This window comes from Mauremys reevesii, linkage group 6 (assembly GCF_016161935.1).
Source record: "Mauremys reevesii isolate NIE-2019 linkage group 6, ASM1616193v1, whole genome shotgun sequence".
NCBI classification, from domain to species: domain Eukaryota; kingdom Metazoa; phylum Chordata; order Testudines; family Geoemydidae; genus Mauremys; species Mauremys reevesii.
Window position 1 is genome coordinate 52668429 of NC_052628.1, and position 19438 is coordinate 52687866.

General features: G+C 40.9%; 1 protein-coding gene across 4 annotated transcripts in view; it reads right to left on the reverse strand.

Moving 5' to 3' along the window:
* The window catches only part of CCNH (cyclin H), a 25167-nt gene continuing 5729 nt past the window's right edge, over window positions 1–19438 (reverse strand). For all 4 annotated transcript variants that reach the window (XM_039545669.1, XM_039545668.1, XM_039545666.1 and 1 more), the window contains 7 exons: window positions 17325–17398; window positions 16815–17025; window positions 15606–15769; window positions 11833–11903; window positions 9718–9829; window positions 8551–8611; window positions 1–457 (listed from right to left, as the gene is read on the reverse strand). In XM_039545669.1, the coding sequence (XP_039401603.1) occupies window positions 419–457; window positions 8551–8611; window positions 9718–9829; window positions 11833–11903; window positions 15606–15769; window positions 16815–17025; window positions 17325–17398 (732 nt within the window). In that variant the 3' untranslated portion in view covers window positions 1–418. The remainder of the gene's footprint in view (window positions 458–8550; window positions 8612–9717; window positions 9830–11832; window positions 11904–15605; window positions 15770–16814; window positions 17026–17324; window positions 17399–19438) is intronic.

The window sequence follows — 19438 nt, forward strand, 5'->3', positions numbered from 1 at the left end:
CTGAGGTACACTTTTGATTTTCTAGTGATCCTGAAAAACTGACAGGTAATGCTGCCAATCAGAGATGACATAGTATATACTTCATCACCCACTTGCCATCAAGTGTTAATGCATTAACAGGTCAAGCAAGATTAAGAGTCAGACATGAAAATCTCTCTTCAGGAAAGTGCATGTCTGATTCTAGAATGCTCTCTTTCCAAAACAAATATATAGAAAATCATGTTTGTGACTAATCATATTTAAATAAAATACAAATCAAATTTTTATATAGAGGCAGTTCTTCTGTATCCCATGACAAACTGGGAACCTGCCATAGGTTGTTAGCTAGAGAAAGTTTTTACAAATGAGAATCCAACATGATGCAGGAGGTGAATAACAAGTAGTTCTCAAAGTTCTGCCAGGTGCCATCTTCTTAAAATTACAGTGAATCTACAAGATCATCATCAGTCCATTCTTCCTAAAAATAATTGAGAAGAAAGAATCAAGTTGAATATCTTTATTACAAGCATACACAGTACAGTAAAAGCAGTGTTATCACTTTATCAACTGGAAAGCTCTCTAAACTAGTATTTCTGATCATTGAAAGTCCAATTTATAGGCCAGTTGACACAAGGCCGGCAGGCTCCATACCTGGCTCCCCATGACTGCCCACAAGTGGCAACATGTTCCTGCTACTCCTAGGTAGAGGAATGGCCACAAGGGGCTTGGGGCACAGGCTCTGGGAGGGAGTTTGGGTGCAGAAGGGAGTGTGGGGTGCTGGATCAGGGCAGTACTTGCCTTGGGCGGGTCCCAGAAGATGCCCCTTCTGTTCCTAGGCAGATGCATGGCTAGACTGTTCTGTGCGCTGCCTCTGCCCGCAGGCATCGCCCCCACAAGGTGAGGTTCCTGGACAATGGGAGCTGCGGAGCCAGCTCTGCCTAGGAGCAGTGGGGACATCTCACCGCCCAGATCCTGCCCCAAGTCCCCTCCTGCACTTAAACTCCCTCCCTCTTAACTGGAATTTTACTTCCTGGCATCTCCCAATCCCCCAACATGGTAAATGCCAAAGCTTTTACTGTATATGCTCTACTATAAAGACTCCAAATACTACAGGAGTAGTTGTATGATACCTCTCAAAGCACATGGAATAGTAATTTGATGTTTAAATATAAACAAAGCAATGACTAGATGGCCTACATTAACTGTTGCATCACAAGAACGAAGTGAAAATGTACTTTTAACACAAAGGGTTTTTTTAAGACAATATATATCCTTTTAAGATACTGAACCATCTCCACAACATCAGAAAAAGGTGTAACTCAGTCTTGTCACTGTGTAGAACTACATTGTCGAGACTACAGTTTTACACACTCAACAGCGGCTACTTTTGTTAGTATTCATATTCTGTACAACACGGTATGTGAATAGTACTATATCTAGAAGTACAGCAAAGGAAGAATGGATACTTACCCCAACAGTAATTCTGGTTGTTTTGGTGGTGGTGTCCACATGTGGTATGCATACTCCTGAGATCAGATTATTTTGGCCAACAGTGTCCATTGGGACTGTCCCTGTACCCTGGATATCCTCTCTCTCTCTCACACTAAGGACATAAAAGGCAGAGTGGACTCAAACTTTCCCTGTTCCTTTGCCAATTCAGAATCCAACTTGACCAGGACTCCATCTAGGACTGTAGAATCAGGGAAGGAAGGCAGGCTGTAGAATCCTTGTGGACAACACCTTTAAGAATTACTGTAAATGTATGTAACCTTTCTGTGAGTTATTGTCCACATGTATTCCACTTATAGTGACTAGCAAGCAGCAACCTCAGTCAGAGGTGAGTGCTAGAAATCCTAATTAAATAACGATTGCAGGATGGCTCTGGTAAAACAGGCATCAGATACTGAGTTCTCAAGTAACACTGGGTGAAAACATATACTGATCAAAACGTAGCTGCTCTGCAAGTTTTGAAATTGTTATGCTCTCCAAGAAAAGCTGCAGAAGATGATTCCTGAGCCCAGGTGGAATAGACTCTAAGCTGCATTGATGGACCTAATCTAGCTAACTCAGAGCACGATACAATATAATTAAATGCCCATTAGGTCAGGCAATATCCACCCAAAAGACTGACTATCACCCTATCTGTATCAAGGATGTGTGCAAACTACGGCCTGTGGGCCGGGGAGGCTAGCCCCCAGCCTCTCCCCCGCTGCCATGCCACCAGCGCTCTCGGTGGTGGGGTTGCGTGTTCCTGCCGAGCAGCGCGGCAGCGTGTCTGGCTGACCAGGTGGCACGGCTGCCAGATGTGCTGCTCCGAGTGGCATGGTAAGGAGGCCAGGGTGTTGGATAAGGGGCGGGGAGTCCTGGGGGGCAGTCAGGGGACAGGGAGCAGTTGGATGGGGCGGAGGTTCTGGGGGGCAGTCAGGGGACAGGGTTGGATAGGTGTGGAGTCCCAGGGGGCCTGTCAAGAGGCAGGGGTGTGGATAGGGGGTCAAAGCAGTCAGGGGACTGGGAGCAGGGGGGGGGGTTGGGGTCCCAGGAGGGGGCAGTTAGGGGACAGGGAGTGGGGGGGGTCAGATGGGTCAGGAGTTCTGAGGGAGGGCAATCAAGGGGTGGGAAGTGGGAGAGGTTGGATGGGGGTGGGGGCCAGACTCGTTGGGGAGGCACAGCCTTCCCTACCCAGCCTTCCATACAGTTTTGCAACTCCAACGTGGCCCTCAGGCCAAAAAGTCTGCCCACCTCTGCCCTAAAGATTTTGTTCTGTCAAGGTAATATGAAAGAGACCTCACTACTGTCAAGGATGTGCAGTTTAGCTTTCCTGTGGTTGGAGCAGTGTGGAAAAAAGTGGCAGATGAAGCATCAAATTTAAATGAAATTGAGATTTTTGCTAAGGCCTGAGGATCAGTGTCTTTGTAGAGCACCACATATGGTGGACGAGCCCAGTGAGCTGATGTTATAGCTTCTAAAAAGGCTATTTTCAGACAGTATAGGGCAAGTTGCTGAGTGCTCAAAAGGAGCTGCTATTAACCCAGCTAAAATTAGATTAACATGCTAGGAAGAAGGGAGAACTCACACTGGGTGGAAAACCATGAATGAGAACTCTGAAAAATCTAGATTCCTTAGTAATGCCAGAAGAGATCACTGATCATCTAGTCTGACCGGATCTAGTAGGGGACAGAGGAGAATGGTGTAACCCTGAATAGGAAGACATGCAGAGAGTATCAGCTCCATAAAGCTATGTTCAGCGGTATGCCATGACTGCTTTAGGGATAGAAGCCCCAGTATCTTCTATTTTGAGAGACCGGTAGTGCTGGCCTGCCCAATTTCCTCCTCCATTGGGCTGCATAGTCTTTTCAGCTCTGCATCAATATATTCTAAACTTCAGCTGAACAGCTAGCTTCAGGGCAGTTAAGCCAGCATGCACATTATCAGATGGAGGATGCAACCTCCATCCTAGGATCATATCAGGTGAGACAGGTAATGTTATCGGAGGCCCAGATGATGCATTTATTAGGTGCACATATCAGAACTGCCTGGGCCAAACTGGGGTTACACATGATCATTACTGTTCTGTTTAGACTCAGTGTTAGAGGGGGACTATCCACAGATTCCATTATCCCTAGAGTCCATGAGATAAGAAAAGCATCTGACCGGGAGTTTGGGCTCAAACCCCCTTACATCCCCACATTGAGCCAAATGTTTGGCATTTGTTCTGGTTTATAGTAAACAGGTCTACTGACTGGTATCCACTACCTACAGAAGATTCTACAGAATAAAATTAGTCCATTCATGCTAGTATGCTAATTACTTGCTGAGGTGGTGGTCTGTTAGGTCAGACATTCTGCAAGCCTGGTTAGAGAGCTACTGCTTTGATGATCAATACAACAGCTCTAGCCCTGAATAGCTTCTCACTCTGTCTGTTGACAAAACACTGATGCGTGTCCATCATCACCTGGTCTGTTAGTTTATGTAACACAAGAAGAAATTCTGAACATAGATGAATAGCTATGAGCTCTAGAATGCTCATGAAGGGGAGTCTCTTTGGGATTTCAGAAGGCTTAGTTTTGTAGGTGCTCTAGGTGAGCTCTGCATCCTAAAAGAGGCATCTGTTAACAGCACTTTCCTAGGCAGAAGTGGAGAAAACAGTATTCCTTTGCATACCTGGAAAGGGTCCTTCCCCAACTTAATAATGGAGAGTTCTTACCAGAGAACCTGCATCCTCATGCCTTGGCAATGTCTGTTGGGTAGATACAGATTTCAAACAGGCTTGCAAGGAACATAAATGGAGTCTGGCATTCTGTATAACAAGTGCAGGAAGCCACATGACCCAAGAGTCTGTGGCACACTCAAAGATGGCTGTAGGTGAGCCTACAAATGTTGGGTGAGGTCCACTATGGTCTGGATCCTCTCTCGCTGTAAGCTCTTGATGATCTGTAATCTAACACAGGCCCTGTGCAATCTATTCTTTGGGTTGGCAACCATGACTGGGACTTTGTTGATCCTGAATCCCAGTGTGATAAAAAGACAGAATTGTTCACCTGTTGCAGTGATCATCCTAGAATTAGCTAGTCATCAGGGTAAGGCTATACCTGGATCCCTTGCTGCCTCAGGTGAGCTGCCATGACTGCCAAGCATTTGAATACCCTTTGTGCTGCTGAGAGACCAAAGGGAAGGACGCTACTGGTAGTGAGATGCTCCCACTTGGACTATGAGATCTTTGTGTGGCAAGTGAATTGATACATGAAAATATACATCTTGTAAGTCAAGAGCTACAAACCTGTCTTGGATCTAATGAATGGAATAGAGAGACATGGGTTTGCCATCCTGACTTTGAAACAATGGATGAACTTGTTGAGGCAGCTCAAACCTAGAATTAATTAGATACTAGCCCTACTTCTTCAGAATTAGGGAAAAAATGGGAGTAAGACATCTTCCTTCTGAACTCCAAGGACACTTCTTCTACTGCTCTGTGATTTAGAAGAGAGTACACGTCTCGCCTTAGCAGAATCTCATGAGGGGTCCCTGAAGAGGGATGCGAAAAAGTGGAGGATTGGAAGGAACTGGAAAATTAGATGGAATACCACCCCACGCTTATGACCTCCAAGACCCAGCACTAAATGTAATAGATTCTAGGGCTCAAAAAATGAAGGAAGGGTACTGATTCTCCAGAAACTCTGTATGGCAATCAGCAAGTCAAATTTGATGCCATGAGGTTGATGCAGGCAGTGCAATAGATGAGAAGGCAGCAGAGGGTTTTCTGCATTTGAACCTCTGCTTCTTTCTCTGCAGCTCCTATGATCTTTGTGGACTAACAACATGTCTTTTGTCTGGAGTAGTATTGTGACCTAGCCTGCTTTCTCCTGAACACTGGCATGTAAACTAAGGAATGGAGAGTGGCTCTTGAATCTTTCAAAGAGTGCAGGGCTTCATTAGTTCTTGCATTAAAGAGGTCACAACTTTCAAATAGGAGGTCCTCAATTGCCTGGACTTCCTTAAGGATTTCTAAAGACTGTAACCATGAAGCCCTGTTCACAGCAATGGACGAGGCCACTGAATGGCCTGCAGTGTCCAACATACATAATGGCACCTGCAACAATGTACAAGTTACCAATTTCCCCTCAGATACAATGGACTTCACTTCATCCTTGTGTTGAGGGGGTTTTCCAATAAATTACAACACTTCGTCCCAATTACTCTGACAAGAGCACCTGGTAATTTACAATGCACAAGTGCATACTTGATTTGAGAAGAAAAATTACTCTTAATTTTTTTTTAAAACGTCTCTTGAAAGTTATTTTTGGGGTCCTTGCTGCCTGGATCTTTCATGCACTGCGACCGCTACCAGTGATTCTGGAACTAGTACACGTAAAGATATTCAAATCCATCTGAAAGAACTTGCTAGCACCTCTGTCTTTTTAGAAGTGGGTCATCCAGCACAGAGGCATGGCCCCAACGGACACTGCTGGCCAAATAAATAAATAAATAAAATAAAATCTGTCCACGTGCATGAGGCACATGCACACCAGTAATGGAATACATGTGGACAATCACTCAAAGCACCACCTCCCTAGACCTGAAGGCTTGGTGGCTATCAGTATTCTAGGGTACATTATGATTTAAACAAAAAAGTAAACTTGACCCACTTTAAAGATCTACCATCAGTTTGTGGTTACAGCATAGCAATAAGCTTATATGGTTCTGAAAAAAGAATCAATGTGATTTCTGGTAGTAATTTCCTCTGTTTTCTTGAAGACGTGGTTTTAAACTGAGGTACAGAGAAAGTGTGGTTTTTAGTTATCTGGTTAATTCATATTTTGTTTTGCCTATTTGTCTCATCTTTTGTTCAAGAAAATTTCACATGTGAAAAACAGACAAGACACCAAAGCTTAATTTTACCAAGAGCCATTGTTCCATAAAACAAGTTTTGAACAAGTAACATTATGGAATAGATCCTTTTTAAAAATATACACATTTCTGCAGTTTTTAGTATAGGAACATTGTTAGAAAATTAAGGCCAAGATCATCAGGAGTGTTTGGCAATTTTGGAAGCCCCACTAGAGACATCTTGCCTTCAACAGGTGGGTGCTCAGCAAGAGCCAGGCCCCTCTAAGGGGTCTTGCTAGGACGCTAAAAATCATTCACTTTTTTAAATCATGGGCTAATTTCAGCAATTCTCAAATTAATACACAACTAGTGACAGCTCAAGTTTATGAAATATGGTAAGACACCTTAACTTCCATTATGAGTCAATAACTATATGAAACAGAGGCCAGGTCTACACTAAAAATGTAGGTAGACCCAGTTATATCACTCAGAAGTGTAAAAAAACAAAAACATTACATCCCTTAAGACCACATAACTCCTGACAGACAGCACTAGGTCAATGGAAGAATTTTTCTGTTGACCTAGCTACCACCTTTCACAGAATCATAGATTATTAGGGTTGGAAGGGACCTCAGGAGATCATCTAGTCCAACCCCCTGCTCAAAGCAGGACCAATCCCCAAATCCCTAAATGGCCCCCTCAGGGATTGAACTCACAACCCTGGGTTTAGCAGGCCAATGCTCAAACCACTGAGCTATCCCTCCCCTCCTACCTTTCAGGGAGGGGGATTAACTACAGCAATGGGAGAACCTTTCCCCATCACTGTAGCAAGTGTCTACATTTGAACTGCTACAGCAGTGCAGCTGCAGCACTGTAGATGTGCTGCTGTAGCAGTTTATGTGCAGATATCACCAGAGAGCCCTGTATTTTAGTTATAGGATACAACTTTGACTGTCAACCTCACCCAACAGGCTTTAAATTTGCAACCATGACAGACTTCAATTCCACTTAATCTAGCCAATTAAGCCTTTCACTGCTGTGAAAGCAGAGTACACTCCACCTTCTGACCTTTATATCTTACAAGAATCCAGTAAGAGCAGTGATTTCCCCATCTGTTAGCATGGGGCAGCATTATCCCATAGGGTTTACACCCTCCTAAGGTCCTACCCTGAATATATTCTACAACTCCCATTTGTAATGACCAATTACCTCCATTCTGCTATTACTTTCCCATATGGTAGTTCCTTAGTGCTACCATAACAAACCCAAATCCCTACCTCACTCCTAATTTACAAAAAAATGGCAAGAATGAGGGTAGTACAAGCTAGCCTTTAATATGTCCTTGCTTTCCTTCTGCACTCCAAGCCACTAGAACTTCATTCATTCAACACTCTTTTCTACCCACTTTCTTGACTGAATTCCTAAGTAACTTAACTACTTTGTGTTGGCTCCCATCTTGGGGACAGAAAATGTCAGCAATACTGACCAGGAAAAAAAAAAAATTGGTACAGCTTCTAGGTGAAGCCAGTCCAGTTTCAGTCTGCTTCCCCACTGCTTCATCCTAATTTTCAGAAGCTAGTTTCCAGATACCATCTAATCTGAAAATTAGCTGATTTCCTAAGAGTGAAAAACAGTACTTGGCTTCTCACAAATTACTGCAATTAGAACCAACAGTAAAGCTGTTTATTAAACTACTCCATCCTATTGGGTTGAAACTGTATATATGAATAAAGTAGTTCTTCCTATTGCATTGTTCAGTTAAATTTATGAGACAGAAATCCAAAGAAGAAATAAAATTAAAATTTTACCAAACCAGAATTCTTGCCAGAGTTTGGTCTAACTCCTCAGGGTACAGGCTAGCAAAAAACAAGGGGTAACATAATACACTGAAAGGAGCGAGATGTTGAAGAGCAGTACACCAACTCCCTGTGGCCAACAAAGCCATGTCAAGCCCTTCTCAGACTGACCACTTTAACTTAGATCACAGAGATTCCTCATAGCCACAAACCCTTTCTATAAGAAGTTGTGATGGAAATAAGCTAGAATGTATAAGAAATTAAGAGGCATGTTTTTACTGTTACTGTAAAAACATCCAGATACTAAATAGCCATTTTTGAACTGCTTGGCTTGTGAAATGTTCACTACCTGAAACAATTTCCAGAACATATTTTAACAGTATTCACTAACAAGAATGATAAAATTTGTTAGAGAAAATATGAACAGTGCTTCTGCAACATGTCTACTAACCTCATCCATTTTAGATTTCTTTGTAATACATTCATCATCTTCATAGCCCTTCCTCTTCTTTCTAACCCCCCACAAAGAAAAAGACAAGATATTTAGACATTTGAGAGAAAGTTCAACTCTAATATTAGCCTCTTTTTCTTCCTTACCCTTAGCATTTTTAAGTTCAATCTCTGTTGTACATTTCTTGAAAACAAAAATGCACTCAGAGTTTCACTAATGCTGGAAGTTTCTTGCCACTTCACTTTGCTACCTAAAAGCAAAGTCTTAGATCTTTCGTGGAATAGTGTAGTTTTACAATCTGCACAAAAAGACATTTGCAAGAAAAAGGCATACCGTATATACTTGTTCATAAGCCGAATTTTTTCAGTAAAAAAGGGAAGCACCAGAGAAGGAGGTCGGCTTATGAACAGGTATAGAGAGGGAGAAGTGGGACACAGCCCCTTCCCGCAACAGAGGCAGCAAGGAGAGGCAGCAGAGCCATAAGGGAAGAGGCAGGGCCAGAATCTCCCCGCTTCTGGCCATGCTGCTCTCCCCCTAGCCTCCGAAGCAGCTGCCGTCTGACCCGGCCTGCTGGAGGTAAACAAACCATCTCGGCCCGCCAGCGGCTTATCCTGATGGCGTGGGAGTGAAAGTTTGCTCACCCCTGAATTACAGAGTCAGCTTCTGAATGGGTCATAAAAAATTTCCATTTTTACTTATTCATCTTGGGGAGGCGGGGGGTGTCGGCTTATAAACGAACCGGCTTACGATAGACCTTATATGGTATATTTTACAGAAATTTGATGAAAAGGATCTCTAAGCCCTTGATAAACAGAATGTTAACTACACCCTTTTAGGCAACTGTTAATAACCATTTTTAGATAGGTTAAATGGCACATAGAGGTAATTTGCTTCAGGCCCCGTGGTAAGTCAGTGGCCAGAAAGGGGAATGAATCATATCTTAGTGATACTGTTTTGTACATTAAACATTTTATTTTACAAACAAGTAATATATTCAGTCTAATAAATTAAACCAATTTTCATTTTTATCTGAATATATTGTACAGTGCAAGAAAAATTAACATTTTATAAAAACTAGCATATCACTGCAGAAAGTGATAATTCCAACTGGGCGTGTAGGAAAGCGGAAAGAGTCAAAACTCCTTAATGCTCCAAATCTCTACTTACACATTTGCATTAAGAGCAAGTTGTGAGCTGTGACATTTCTCTAACTTCTGCTTTAGAGAGGCAACCTCCTCAGGCCGAGGTGGTTCATACTTCTTTATGAGATTTTTCATGCCTATAGAGGTAAGACCACAAGTTTTCAAAGTAATGAATTAGTTGCAATAAATTAATTCTCACAACATTCTTGTAAATTATTCCAAGACTCAGTGGCATAGCCATGATTAGAACTCAAGAGCCCCTGCCTCACAGCCCTGACTTAGTCCAATAGACTAGACTCTCTTCAGTGTACTAAGCACAAGATATGATTCAAACCACATTTCTATTTTGGAAAGATCTAGTCAAATCAAAACAGTTTATAAAGAATTTGGTGGCACAATTTGACAGCCCCTTCAATAGGGTCATCGCCTCTTGCTTTTGTAATCTAACGAAGGGATCAAAGCTAGCTTTTCAACAGATATCTAGAAGCTGCAATAGTACATGCACTGCACTATAGATCATTTTAATTAGATCGAAAGTTTACCAGATAAAATTCTTTTATTTGTCAAAGCAAATATTAGGTATTTGAAGAAAAAAAATGAAGACTTCTTTCAAATGGCTTCGTGAACAAAATCTCATCTTAGAAAACCAGAAAATACTCTTAAATTTTAGAGAACCCAAGATTACATGTGTAAGAGTCTTAACTGTCACTTTACGTCAGAAGATTTATTCTAAGTAGTGTCAAGATACAGTGTAAGCTCAGAGCAAAGAACTACACTGAAACTAGTATTCATCATGATTCTGGATTTCCTCAAGGCCACGTTATAACGCAGAGCTAGCATTACTGTACTAGAAAGTGTCAGGAAAGGTTGATATTTTTTACTTTCCGCACTGTATATCAAGCCTTAAAAAGAAAGATTAGTCTCAATCTTGTTAAAATACACTAAATTCATCATTTTTCAGCAAGCATAAGAGTTATTTTTTACCATTACCAGTTTTCTGTACCACTGGTATGTTTGCTTTTTTAAATATATTTTTTTCTTGTGTCCTAGTCTAAAGGCAAGTTTCCCATGAAAATATATGACGGCTGGAGGGAGAGAGTGTGATTTTATATAAAAAATGATGTGAATGAACCTCTTTTCCCGTTCCTTTATTTTTATTTATAAATAATAAAAATAAAGGAGAGGGAAAAGAGGTTCATTCACATCATTTTTTTACATTAGAAATATCTAGCCTGGAAAACACTTGTGAAATAACAGTCTCAAAAGGGCCACAAAATTGAAAGTTCAGCAACTGAAATCTTTTGACTGTTTTTAATACTTAACTTCAATGACTAACATTTTGGAGAAAAAAGTCTTTATTAAGGATTCAACATACACCCCCCACCCCCTTTCTATTAAGGTGTGACAGCTAACAATATGCATCAAAGCATGCAATGCATTCTGTAGCAAAACTGAATTTGACATTTTTGATGTTTCTAAGACAAAGAAACAGAAAAAAAATGCTTAAAATCCCTTTCAAGCCTTCTTTATATATCACAAAGCAGATAATAAAAGGAAGCAAGAGGAGTCTTAAAAGATGAAACCTTTACAGGTTACCATTAAACTTTTAAAAGTTATTTAGCTTAGAAAATGTACCCTCTAGTGGTACAAGTAGTAATCCGCAGGTTTCTGCAAACTTGAAATATGAGTAAAAGCAAATTGCTTCCATTTCTTCTAAGTTAACAGCAACCAAGAAAATATTTCACCCAAATTCACAAGTAGCAACAGCAGCAGATATCAAAAGTAATGCTCTCACTTTTCAAGAGCGTGGTCAATCCCCAAGACCTTGTTACAGATAAATATATTGAGGCTCAGTGCATCATTACTAGGCTTATTTTAATTTTATTTTTTGTATAGAAAACTAGGTTTCAAATTTTATTTTTTAAGCTGCTAACTAGTTCATTTTGTGACCCTTTTTTTCTATTAAGCTTGCAACAATTTTGAAGTGAGAAAGAGTGATATACTGTGTGTCTGGTGTAGGCTGTGTCTGAAGAAACACAGCTACATAAGCAGTTTTGTGTTTACTATGTACAAGCTTCAAAGCCACCTCTTAAATATTTAGTTTGGGAAAAAATGCACACTTCTCAGCACGTTTACTTACATTTCATTCCATCTAGTAACTGGGACAGAGATGTTCTGTTTTCTTTCAGTGCAAGACACTCAGATAAATAGCTACAAAAAAGTAAGAAAAATGTGGAATTCTAGAGTTACTACAGTAAATGATTAATTCAACATATTCTTCATAGCTGCACTATTGTTATTAACGTAAATGACAGTGTCAAGTTCTGACCGTTAGAGCTTTTTGATGTTAGCAACATGATTGAACAAACTTGTTTTCTATAGTAAAATATTTTTCCCTTGCATAAATAGCTAAATCTAACACCATTAAGAGAGGCAGATGGGTTTAAAAATTGAACTGTTACTAAAAAATAATCATCACCACCTTTAATGTTGCAAAATAAACTCTCATAAGTAAACTAAATCATTTTCTCAAATCTGTAGACAAGCGGCTGAAGTGTGTCCTTTTATCTCACTGGGGTATTGACACAAGTCTATTTTGATAGTTTGTTTGTTTTTTAAAGTCACTATTTCATTGCTAATCACTTAAAGAGAAACATTCAGCTTATCTACTTATCCATTCTTGAAGTGTAGTGTTTATATATGCATTTGTACTGTGACAATCACAATGGTATTATTGGCAATAGCGAATACTATTGTTCCAAAAATGCAGTGGTTCCCAAACTGGGGTTTGTGAACCCCTGGGGGTTCGTGAAATATTACAGGGGGTTCTCAGAAAAAAATTCCCTAATGGTGGACAGAGCTGTCCCTAGGGACCCCGGGCAGCACAGGCCAGCAGCCCCTGGACTTCCAAGAGCTAAGAGGATCAAAGCAAGCATATCTATCACACTGAGGAGATTTAAACTTCAAGACTCCTCATAAGAAATGGAAAGGGAGGTGAATATTTTTGTGCTGTTTTTAAAATTAAATAGGCAGCTAGTATTGTTTTTAAAATTATGAAGAACAAGTGTAAGCTTTGTTGTAACACGCACTGTTTGCCTGGACTGCTCAAAAACTTGAATGCTTGCGTAGGAGGAACTCTGAGTTGGCTTCTTAAATCCCTTCCTGCTGTTTCATATCTGATACTCCTTGATGAAACATAGGAGCCTTGTCTTATAAACAGGCTTATTCAAAGTGATAGAAGCTACGAAAGTGAGATCTTTGAAGAGTGTTGCCGTTTTCATAATGTAATAAAAATACTGTAATGATAAATAAACAACACTAAATAGTGTGTAATAAGCATGTCATGAAAACAAATTTTATATTTCCAAGATCACTGCTTTTATAATTTATACTTAGGTAAAGGAGAAAAACCCTGGAAATATTCATTTTTAGGAGGAGGTTCGCGAGACTTGACATGTTAGTCAAAGGGGTTCACAGGCTATTAAAGTTTGGGAACCATTGCAATAACGTAGGAGTCTGAAACTTAATCTGCTTCTGTTTGGCAAGTTGTAAAATAGCTCAGAATGAACAACCCATGAACTTTTTTCACTTTAAAATAACATTTTTGTCCCAGATCAAATGACAGTTTATGCTCGAACGTCCAACAAAACAATTCAAAAATAGAGACAGGCTCTGGAATATATGAAAGTAAAAGCATAGATCAGTTGTACTGACAATGAAATCCACGTGAGTACCATTCATACTACCAATTCGCTAGACGTTACTCTTTGGAATTTAGTTTCTAACCTACAATTTGTTTCTCTTAAAACTATCTCTGGACAGAAGTTAGAGCACTTGTAAATAAATATTATGTAAAACACAGGGCTCACAAGGTGAATTTAAACAGAGTTTCAATTAGCTTAAAATTCAGGTAAAACCCAAAATATAGTTAGTTATTTACCAATGAAGCAGGAAGCAATCTAGTGTAGAGAGGAAAGACTTACAGCAGTTCCAGTGCGATTGGACTACAATAATATTTTGCAATTACATAAGACCGCACCTACAGAAATGGTGGGTAGGCATTATAACCCCATTCTAGAGGTGGTATAACTAAATTGAGATTTGAAGCAATCTTCTAAAAGAGAATAAGTTATAGCTCTACCACAACAGTGATCTGGTGACATGCAGAGAATCAAGGCCAGGCAATGGAAGAGACATTGCAATAGAATTCAGGACCTCCTAGCCCTGCGCAATATTACTGTAGGACATGAAACTGGGATACATCATGCTTATCAAATGGAAACATTTGAACATTTTTGTGGTTCCTGGGAAAACACATCAGTTTGTATATGAAAACCATACCTATACATTGGTTGGGAGGGGACGTTACTTTTCCCCTCCCACATCATTCTCCTCTTCCTCAAACTGCTTTTTGTTCAAACTTAAAACAAGAGATTCACTTTAAGACAGAATTCAAACATGGACAGTCCAAAGAATGAAACTTTTGGAAATTATGCGTGATCAAAGATGGGGTATAGTGAAAGCCATTCTGCATTCTGAGCTTCAGTGGTCCCGACCTGCAGCTATTACAGTAATGTAGTCACAATCCAGGTATGAAGTTATGACATAACCCCATACTCAGGGGCGCTCTGAAGGCATAAGACAAAGAAAATTGCCAGTGTAGCCAAATTTATTAGAAGATCTATAAATAAGTGCCCATTTAATAGATGTTTTACAAAAATATCCTCCCTCCCCCTCCATTAAAGTTTACCACCTGACGTTTCAAAACTTGCCAAATCTTTAAGTTTATATGTAATGTTTGGAAACTCCCTCTTTTAACTCTCAGTTGACACATATCATGGAAATCAACAAGGGAGCTTCTGCCAACTAGAGCACCACTGTCAGTTTAATTGGAAATTGATCAGCAAAACAATGCCACTACTTTAAAGCTCTTAAAGTATGTCTACACTGCAATGAAATGCCAGTAGCTCCAGGGCCGGCTTTAGGAAGTGCGGGGCACGATATGAATAGTTTTGACGGAGCCCCGGCAGGGACGACTCACCCGGCGGCGCTCCAGGTCTTCTGTGGCACTAAAGGACCCACCGCCGAAGACCCGGAGCGAGTGAAGGACCCGCCGCTGAAGACCCAGCATGCCGCCGGGTGAGTAAAAATTAAAAAGGTGCCTAAGTTAGGCACTCTTCTTTAGGGCGCACGGCCCTCTTAGGCACGGGGCCCAATTCAGGGGAATCGGGCTAAAGCCGGCCCTGCGTAGCTAGCCCATATCAACTGACTCTAGCTCACAGTCACAGGACTCTAAAATTTAAGTCCCAGAGCCCAGGCTCTAGATCGACCATCTAGACAGCAATTTTGCAGCCATGCAACTGAAACAGCCAGCTGCAGCTGTTTTACTGCAGTGTAGACATACCCGTAACCACTTTTCTCTAGTCTGTTTCCAAGTATATGGAGCAGAAATACTAGCCAGAGGCAATGGTTAGAGCTCTTGTAAGTTTTAGCTGCTGCTGCTGCTGCCGCCTAAGAGAACCTTCGGTTCTCACCGAAGCCAATGAGAATCAAGAATGCTCAGCCCCTTCAGGATCAGGCTGAAAGTCTGTAATGCTTTAATGGGGCCACATGAGATACGACTGGAGGAAGCAAAAACTCAGAGGAATATTAAAGACCAGACACCTATTTCTTATCTAGTGCAACATTCTGTTTCCAACAACAAAAGAAAAAATAAATAAATAGTGATACTTCACCATTTGAAGCAGACAGTTTAAATGCCTCGTTTCAGAGACTATCTATTCCCCATGAGTCAAACACATAGGTATACATCTGTATAAAGATATCTAGCACCTGGAACAAATTAATTCCTGCGGCAAAATCAGTCATTTAAGCCATACCTGTGCAACAAAAACAACAAAAATTAAAGTCTACCTTTCCATATTAATTCCTGCCCTGGAAGCACTAGATAAGATGGCAGTGAGAGCTATTTGTGAAGGTGTAAACAGAAGGTAGGCATCTGTCAGAGCTACTCGGGTGAGAAAGTCATCAGCTGTTTTCCTCAAGACTTCAGGATTCTCCAGCAATGGATAACGAGTCTAGAAAATAAATATTCAGCTATTACTTCTGTTGTCTTTTAATCTTATTGATACACGATCTCAGTATAAAATTGTTCCTATTCTTCTGTATGAAAGTTTGTGACATATGATTCAAAAGGGCATTTTGAAAAGCAAAGTTTAAGAGGGTATCTTATTCTAAAAACTATCCTGAAATGTTTAGTGACCACATATAAAGCAGAGATGTTTCAATTCAGATGTGTTCCCACTTATTACAGTATAAATCCAAGACTTTCTAGGATACATTTTACATTAGAGAATGACAAAAGATGAATGCAAGTTCGGTGTATGACTCATGAGATTTCTCACACACACGCTAACATTGTATACTGAATACTGCAACATGAAGACTGCTTCTGGTTAACAGATCGTCATAAAGAGCTTTCCCTCCTGCCCCATTCTAGCATATTCTAACTCAGAGGTTTTCAAACTTCACTGCACTGCACTGTCACTCCCTTCTGACAACAAGAACTACTACATGACCCCAGGAAGTGTGACTGAGACCTGAGTCTGCCCGAGCCCGCAGCCCTGGTCAGTGGGCCCAAAGCCAAAGCCTGAGCCCCACCGCCCCAGATGGGAGGGCCTGTAACCTGAGCCCTGCCACTCTGGGCTGAAGCCCTTGGGCTTCAGACCCAACACTGGGTAGTGGGGCTTGGGTTTCGGCTCCGGGCACCAGCAAGTCTAATGCCAGCCTTGGTGACCCCATTAAAATAGGGTCACGACCCACAGTTTGACAATCGCTGTTCTAACTTGTTTTTAAAAAAAAAAAATTAGGGTCAGTAATACTGTGGTCCTTCAATTCAGGAGTCACACACCTGACCAAGTTTTTGTCCAAAATACTAGCAGCCATATAACCTCCACATATTTGATCCACTACAAAATGGGCCCCCAGGCAATCCCCACAATACTTTGAAATATTAACAAATATGGTATTATAAAATGAAGTTAGCATTTTAAAGAATATTAATAAATACCTACCTTGGTACCAAGTTTTTAATGGTACAGGGAGGAGAAAAACAGTAATTACCTTCAAATCAATTAAAAATCCCTCAAATGGTCTATAAGGGTTGTGCACTATAAGATGGAAGTTCAGCTGCTGAATAAGTAGTAATTCATATTCCAAGATCTGTTCAAGAGCCTTCTCCTGACCTGGAGGGTTCTCTCGAAGGTTACCAACAAACTGTGCACTGGACACATTAAATTCATCTACTTTGCATGCCAAGAATGCACACGTTAACCTTGGAAAGGAAGCATAATAAACATAATTTAGTTCTGTGGCACGCATCATGCTGTTAGCATACACAGACATTCTGGTTCAGAGTCTTTATTTTCCTTTTTTGAAAGCAAGAGGTGTTTTGAAGAAAACAATAACCTATTCCCAAAGGGAAAGTGACGAAAATTCATTATTCAGATTCTGGTTTTATACAAAACAGGTAAAAGTCCAGGCTCTTTAATGTCCTCGAGCTTTCATAAGTTACTTGATATGACAATATTGATAAACATTAAAAGTAAAATTCAAAGTGTCCCGATTACTCACATTATTATTCGAGGGTGATACTCCATCACTGAGTTATTGAGGTAAAAACGTTTGAAGTACATAGCAGCTGTTCCCTAAATATAAAGAGTCAGTAAGGGCCACTTGAGCAAAATAGCACAAACAGCACATAGGTAATGTTCAACACACACAATGTACACATTTAAAAAGACATTTCAACACTCCATGGGGAAAGACTATCTATCTAAGGTACTTATCTGCCCCCACCCCCATTCACCATAAAACCAGCAGCTCCCCACCTTTATCGTCAATAACCCTGCAAGGTATCGTTACACCTTGCACCCTGCCCACACAAAAATAAATAGGGTGTGCAAGTACACACATGGAACTGAGGCACAGAGAGCTAGATCCACAAAAGGACCTAAAGGCATGGCAATACTTAACACATAAGCAATCTAGTGGTCAGTGGAATCCTCAGCCCTGAATAAGGTGCCTAGGCTCCCCATAAAATGCATGGGAGAGTCAGGCACCTAAGAAAAGAATCCTTACAAGCCAGCAAGCTGAGTGGTGAGCAATCTAAGCTAGTCAGTGGAAAATACTGAGGCAAAGGGCAGGAGCTAAGTCCCACCCCTCAATGGGACATGAGCTGAGATAGGTGCCTAAGAGTCACAGCCATGAACCCTCCCCCGGAGCTAGGCTCCTAAACCAGGTCAGCGCTCTCTCACAAAAGACAACGTCACATACAGCAGGCCCCCCAACCACTGTAGTCAATAGCCTCAGGGAATGCCTGTTTTGAACAGGGATTTGAAGCCAGGTCTTTCACCTCACAGGGAAGTGCCCTAACCACCAGGCTATTTGCTAGAATGGAGTAAGCTCTCCTGTTGAAGCTGTTCCACTTTGTATAAATAAATATTAGATCAGAGAAGAAAAAAAAACCAACAACATTTGACTGGTGGTTAGGACACTCCCCTATGATGTGGGAGAGTTGGGTTCAAGTCTAAAAAATGTGTCATTTATACAGAATGGAACAACTTCTGGGATAGGCTTCTCTTAACTTCTCCTGTAGAAGACCTAAAAGCCTAGTGGTTAGGACATTCACCTGGAATGCAGGAAGCCTAGGTTCAAGTTCCTGCTACAAATCAGGCAAATCTCCAACATCCTGGGGGAGTGCCACAACCACTTGGCTACTAGGACATACATACACCCTCCCACTCCTAAAAGTCTTATCCTTTGCTCTTTTCCGCTGATTAGGCCTGCTCTGAGAAAATTGGGCCCAACAGGTAAACCTAGAAACCAGAGAAACACCTAGATTAAGAATTTCATCAGAACTGGGAGCAAACTTAAGGTGGAAAGCTGCTCAGTGCATCACGATAGTTCTGCACACGCATACTGACAGAAACTTTGGCATCTTGGGTCACTGGACACCTAAAGGATCAGGCAGCAGCTGAACACGAGTTTTGTAAATGTCAGAGGCATCTAATTTTGGACTTCGGTGCCTTAATCTCTTTGTGGACCTAGACCTAAGTGACTTGCCCAGGGTCACATAGGAAGTCTGTGGCAGAACAGTGAACTGAACCCAGATCTCCCAAAGCTCAAGATACCTCCTTAACCATTGGACCATTAGTCCTCTCTATCCATTTCACATCAGCATCTTGATAGAACACACTGACATGCAATCCAGTATTTTTGTTCCCTATTTACTCCACGTTTCTATTGCTATCCCATTTTTCTTTAGATGCTTAGCTAAAATGTTAATTTGTAAGAAGAAGTAGTTCAGATTTCTCCAAATTTAGGCAGGTGGACAGCAATCATTCTAGAAAACATGTCATTAATTCTAAACTAAGAAGTACCTTTCGTACCACTGAATCCCTTGTGTAAGCCTACAATTTTCTCATGAGCCTCCTTTCCCCTAAAACCTCTATCCCCCACTGTTTAGTTTCAGAATATTTCATCTATGAATCATGAAAAGCTTCAGCCTATCATTTAAGAAGCAGTGCCCTGGATGTTGGAGAAGTTATGCTTAAAAAAACAAAAATAAAAACAAAAAAAAACCCCGCAACTACGTTTCTAGAATAAACCCTACAGGGGTTTACCTGTGTCACACTTAGCACAAGTGTGTGATATAATAAAGTGTGTCAAGCCCAAAATTACAAAGA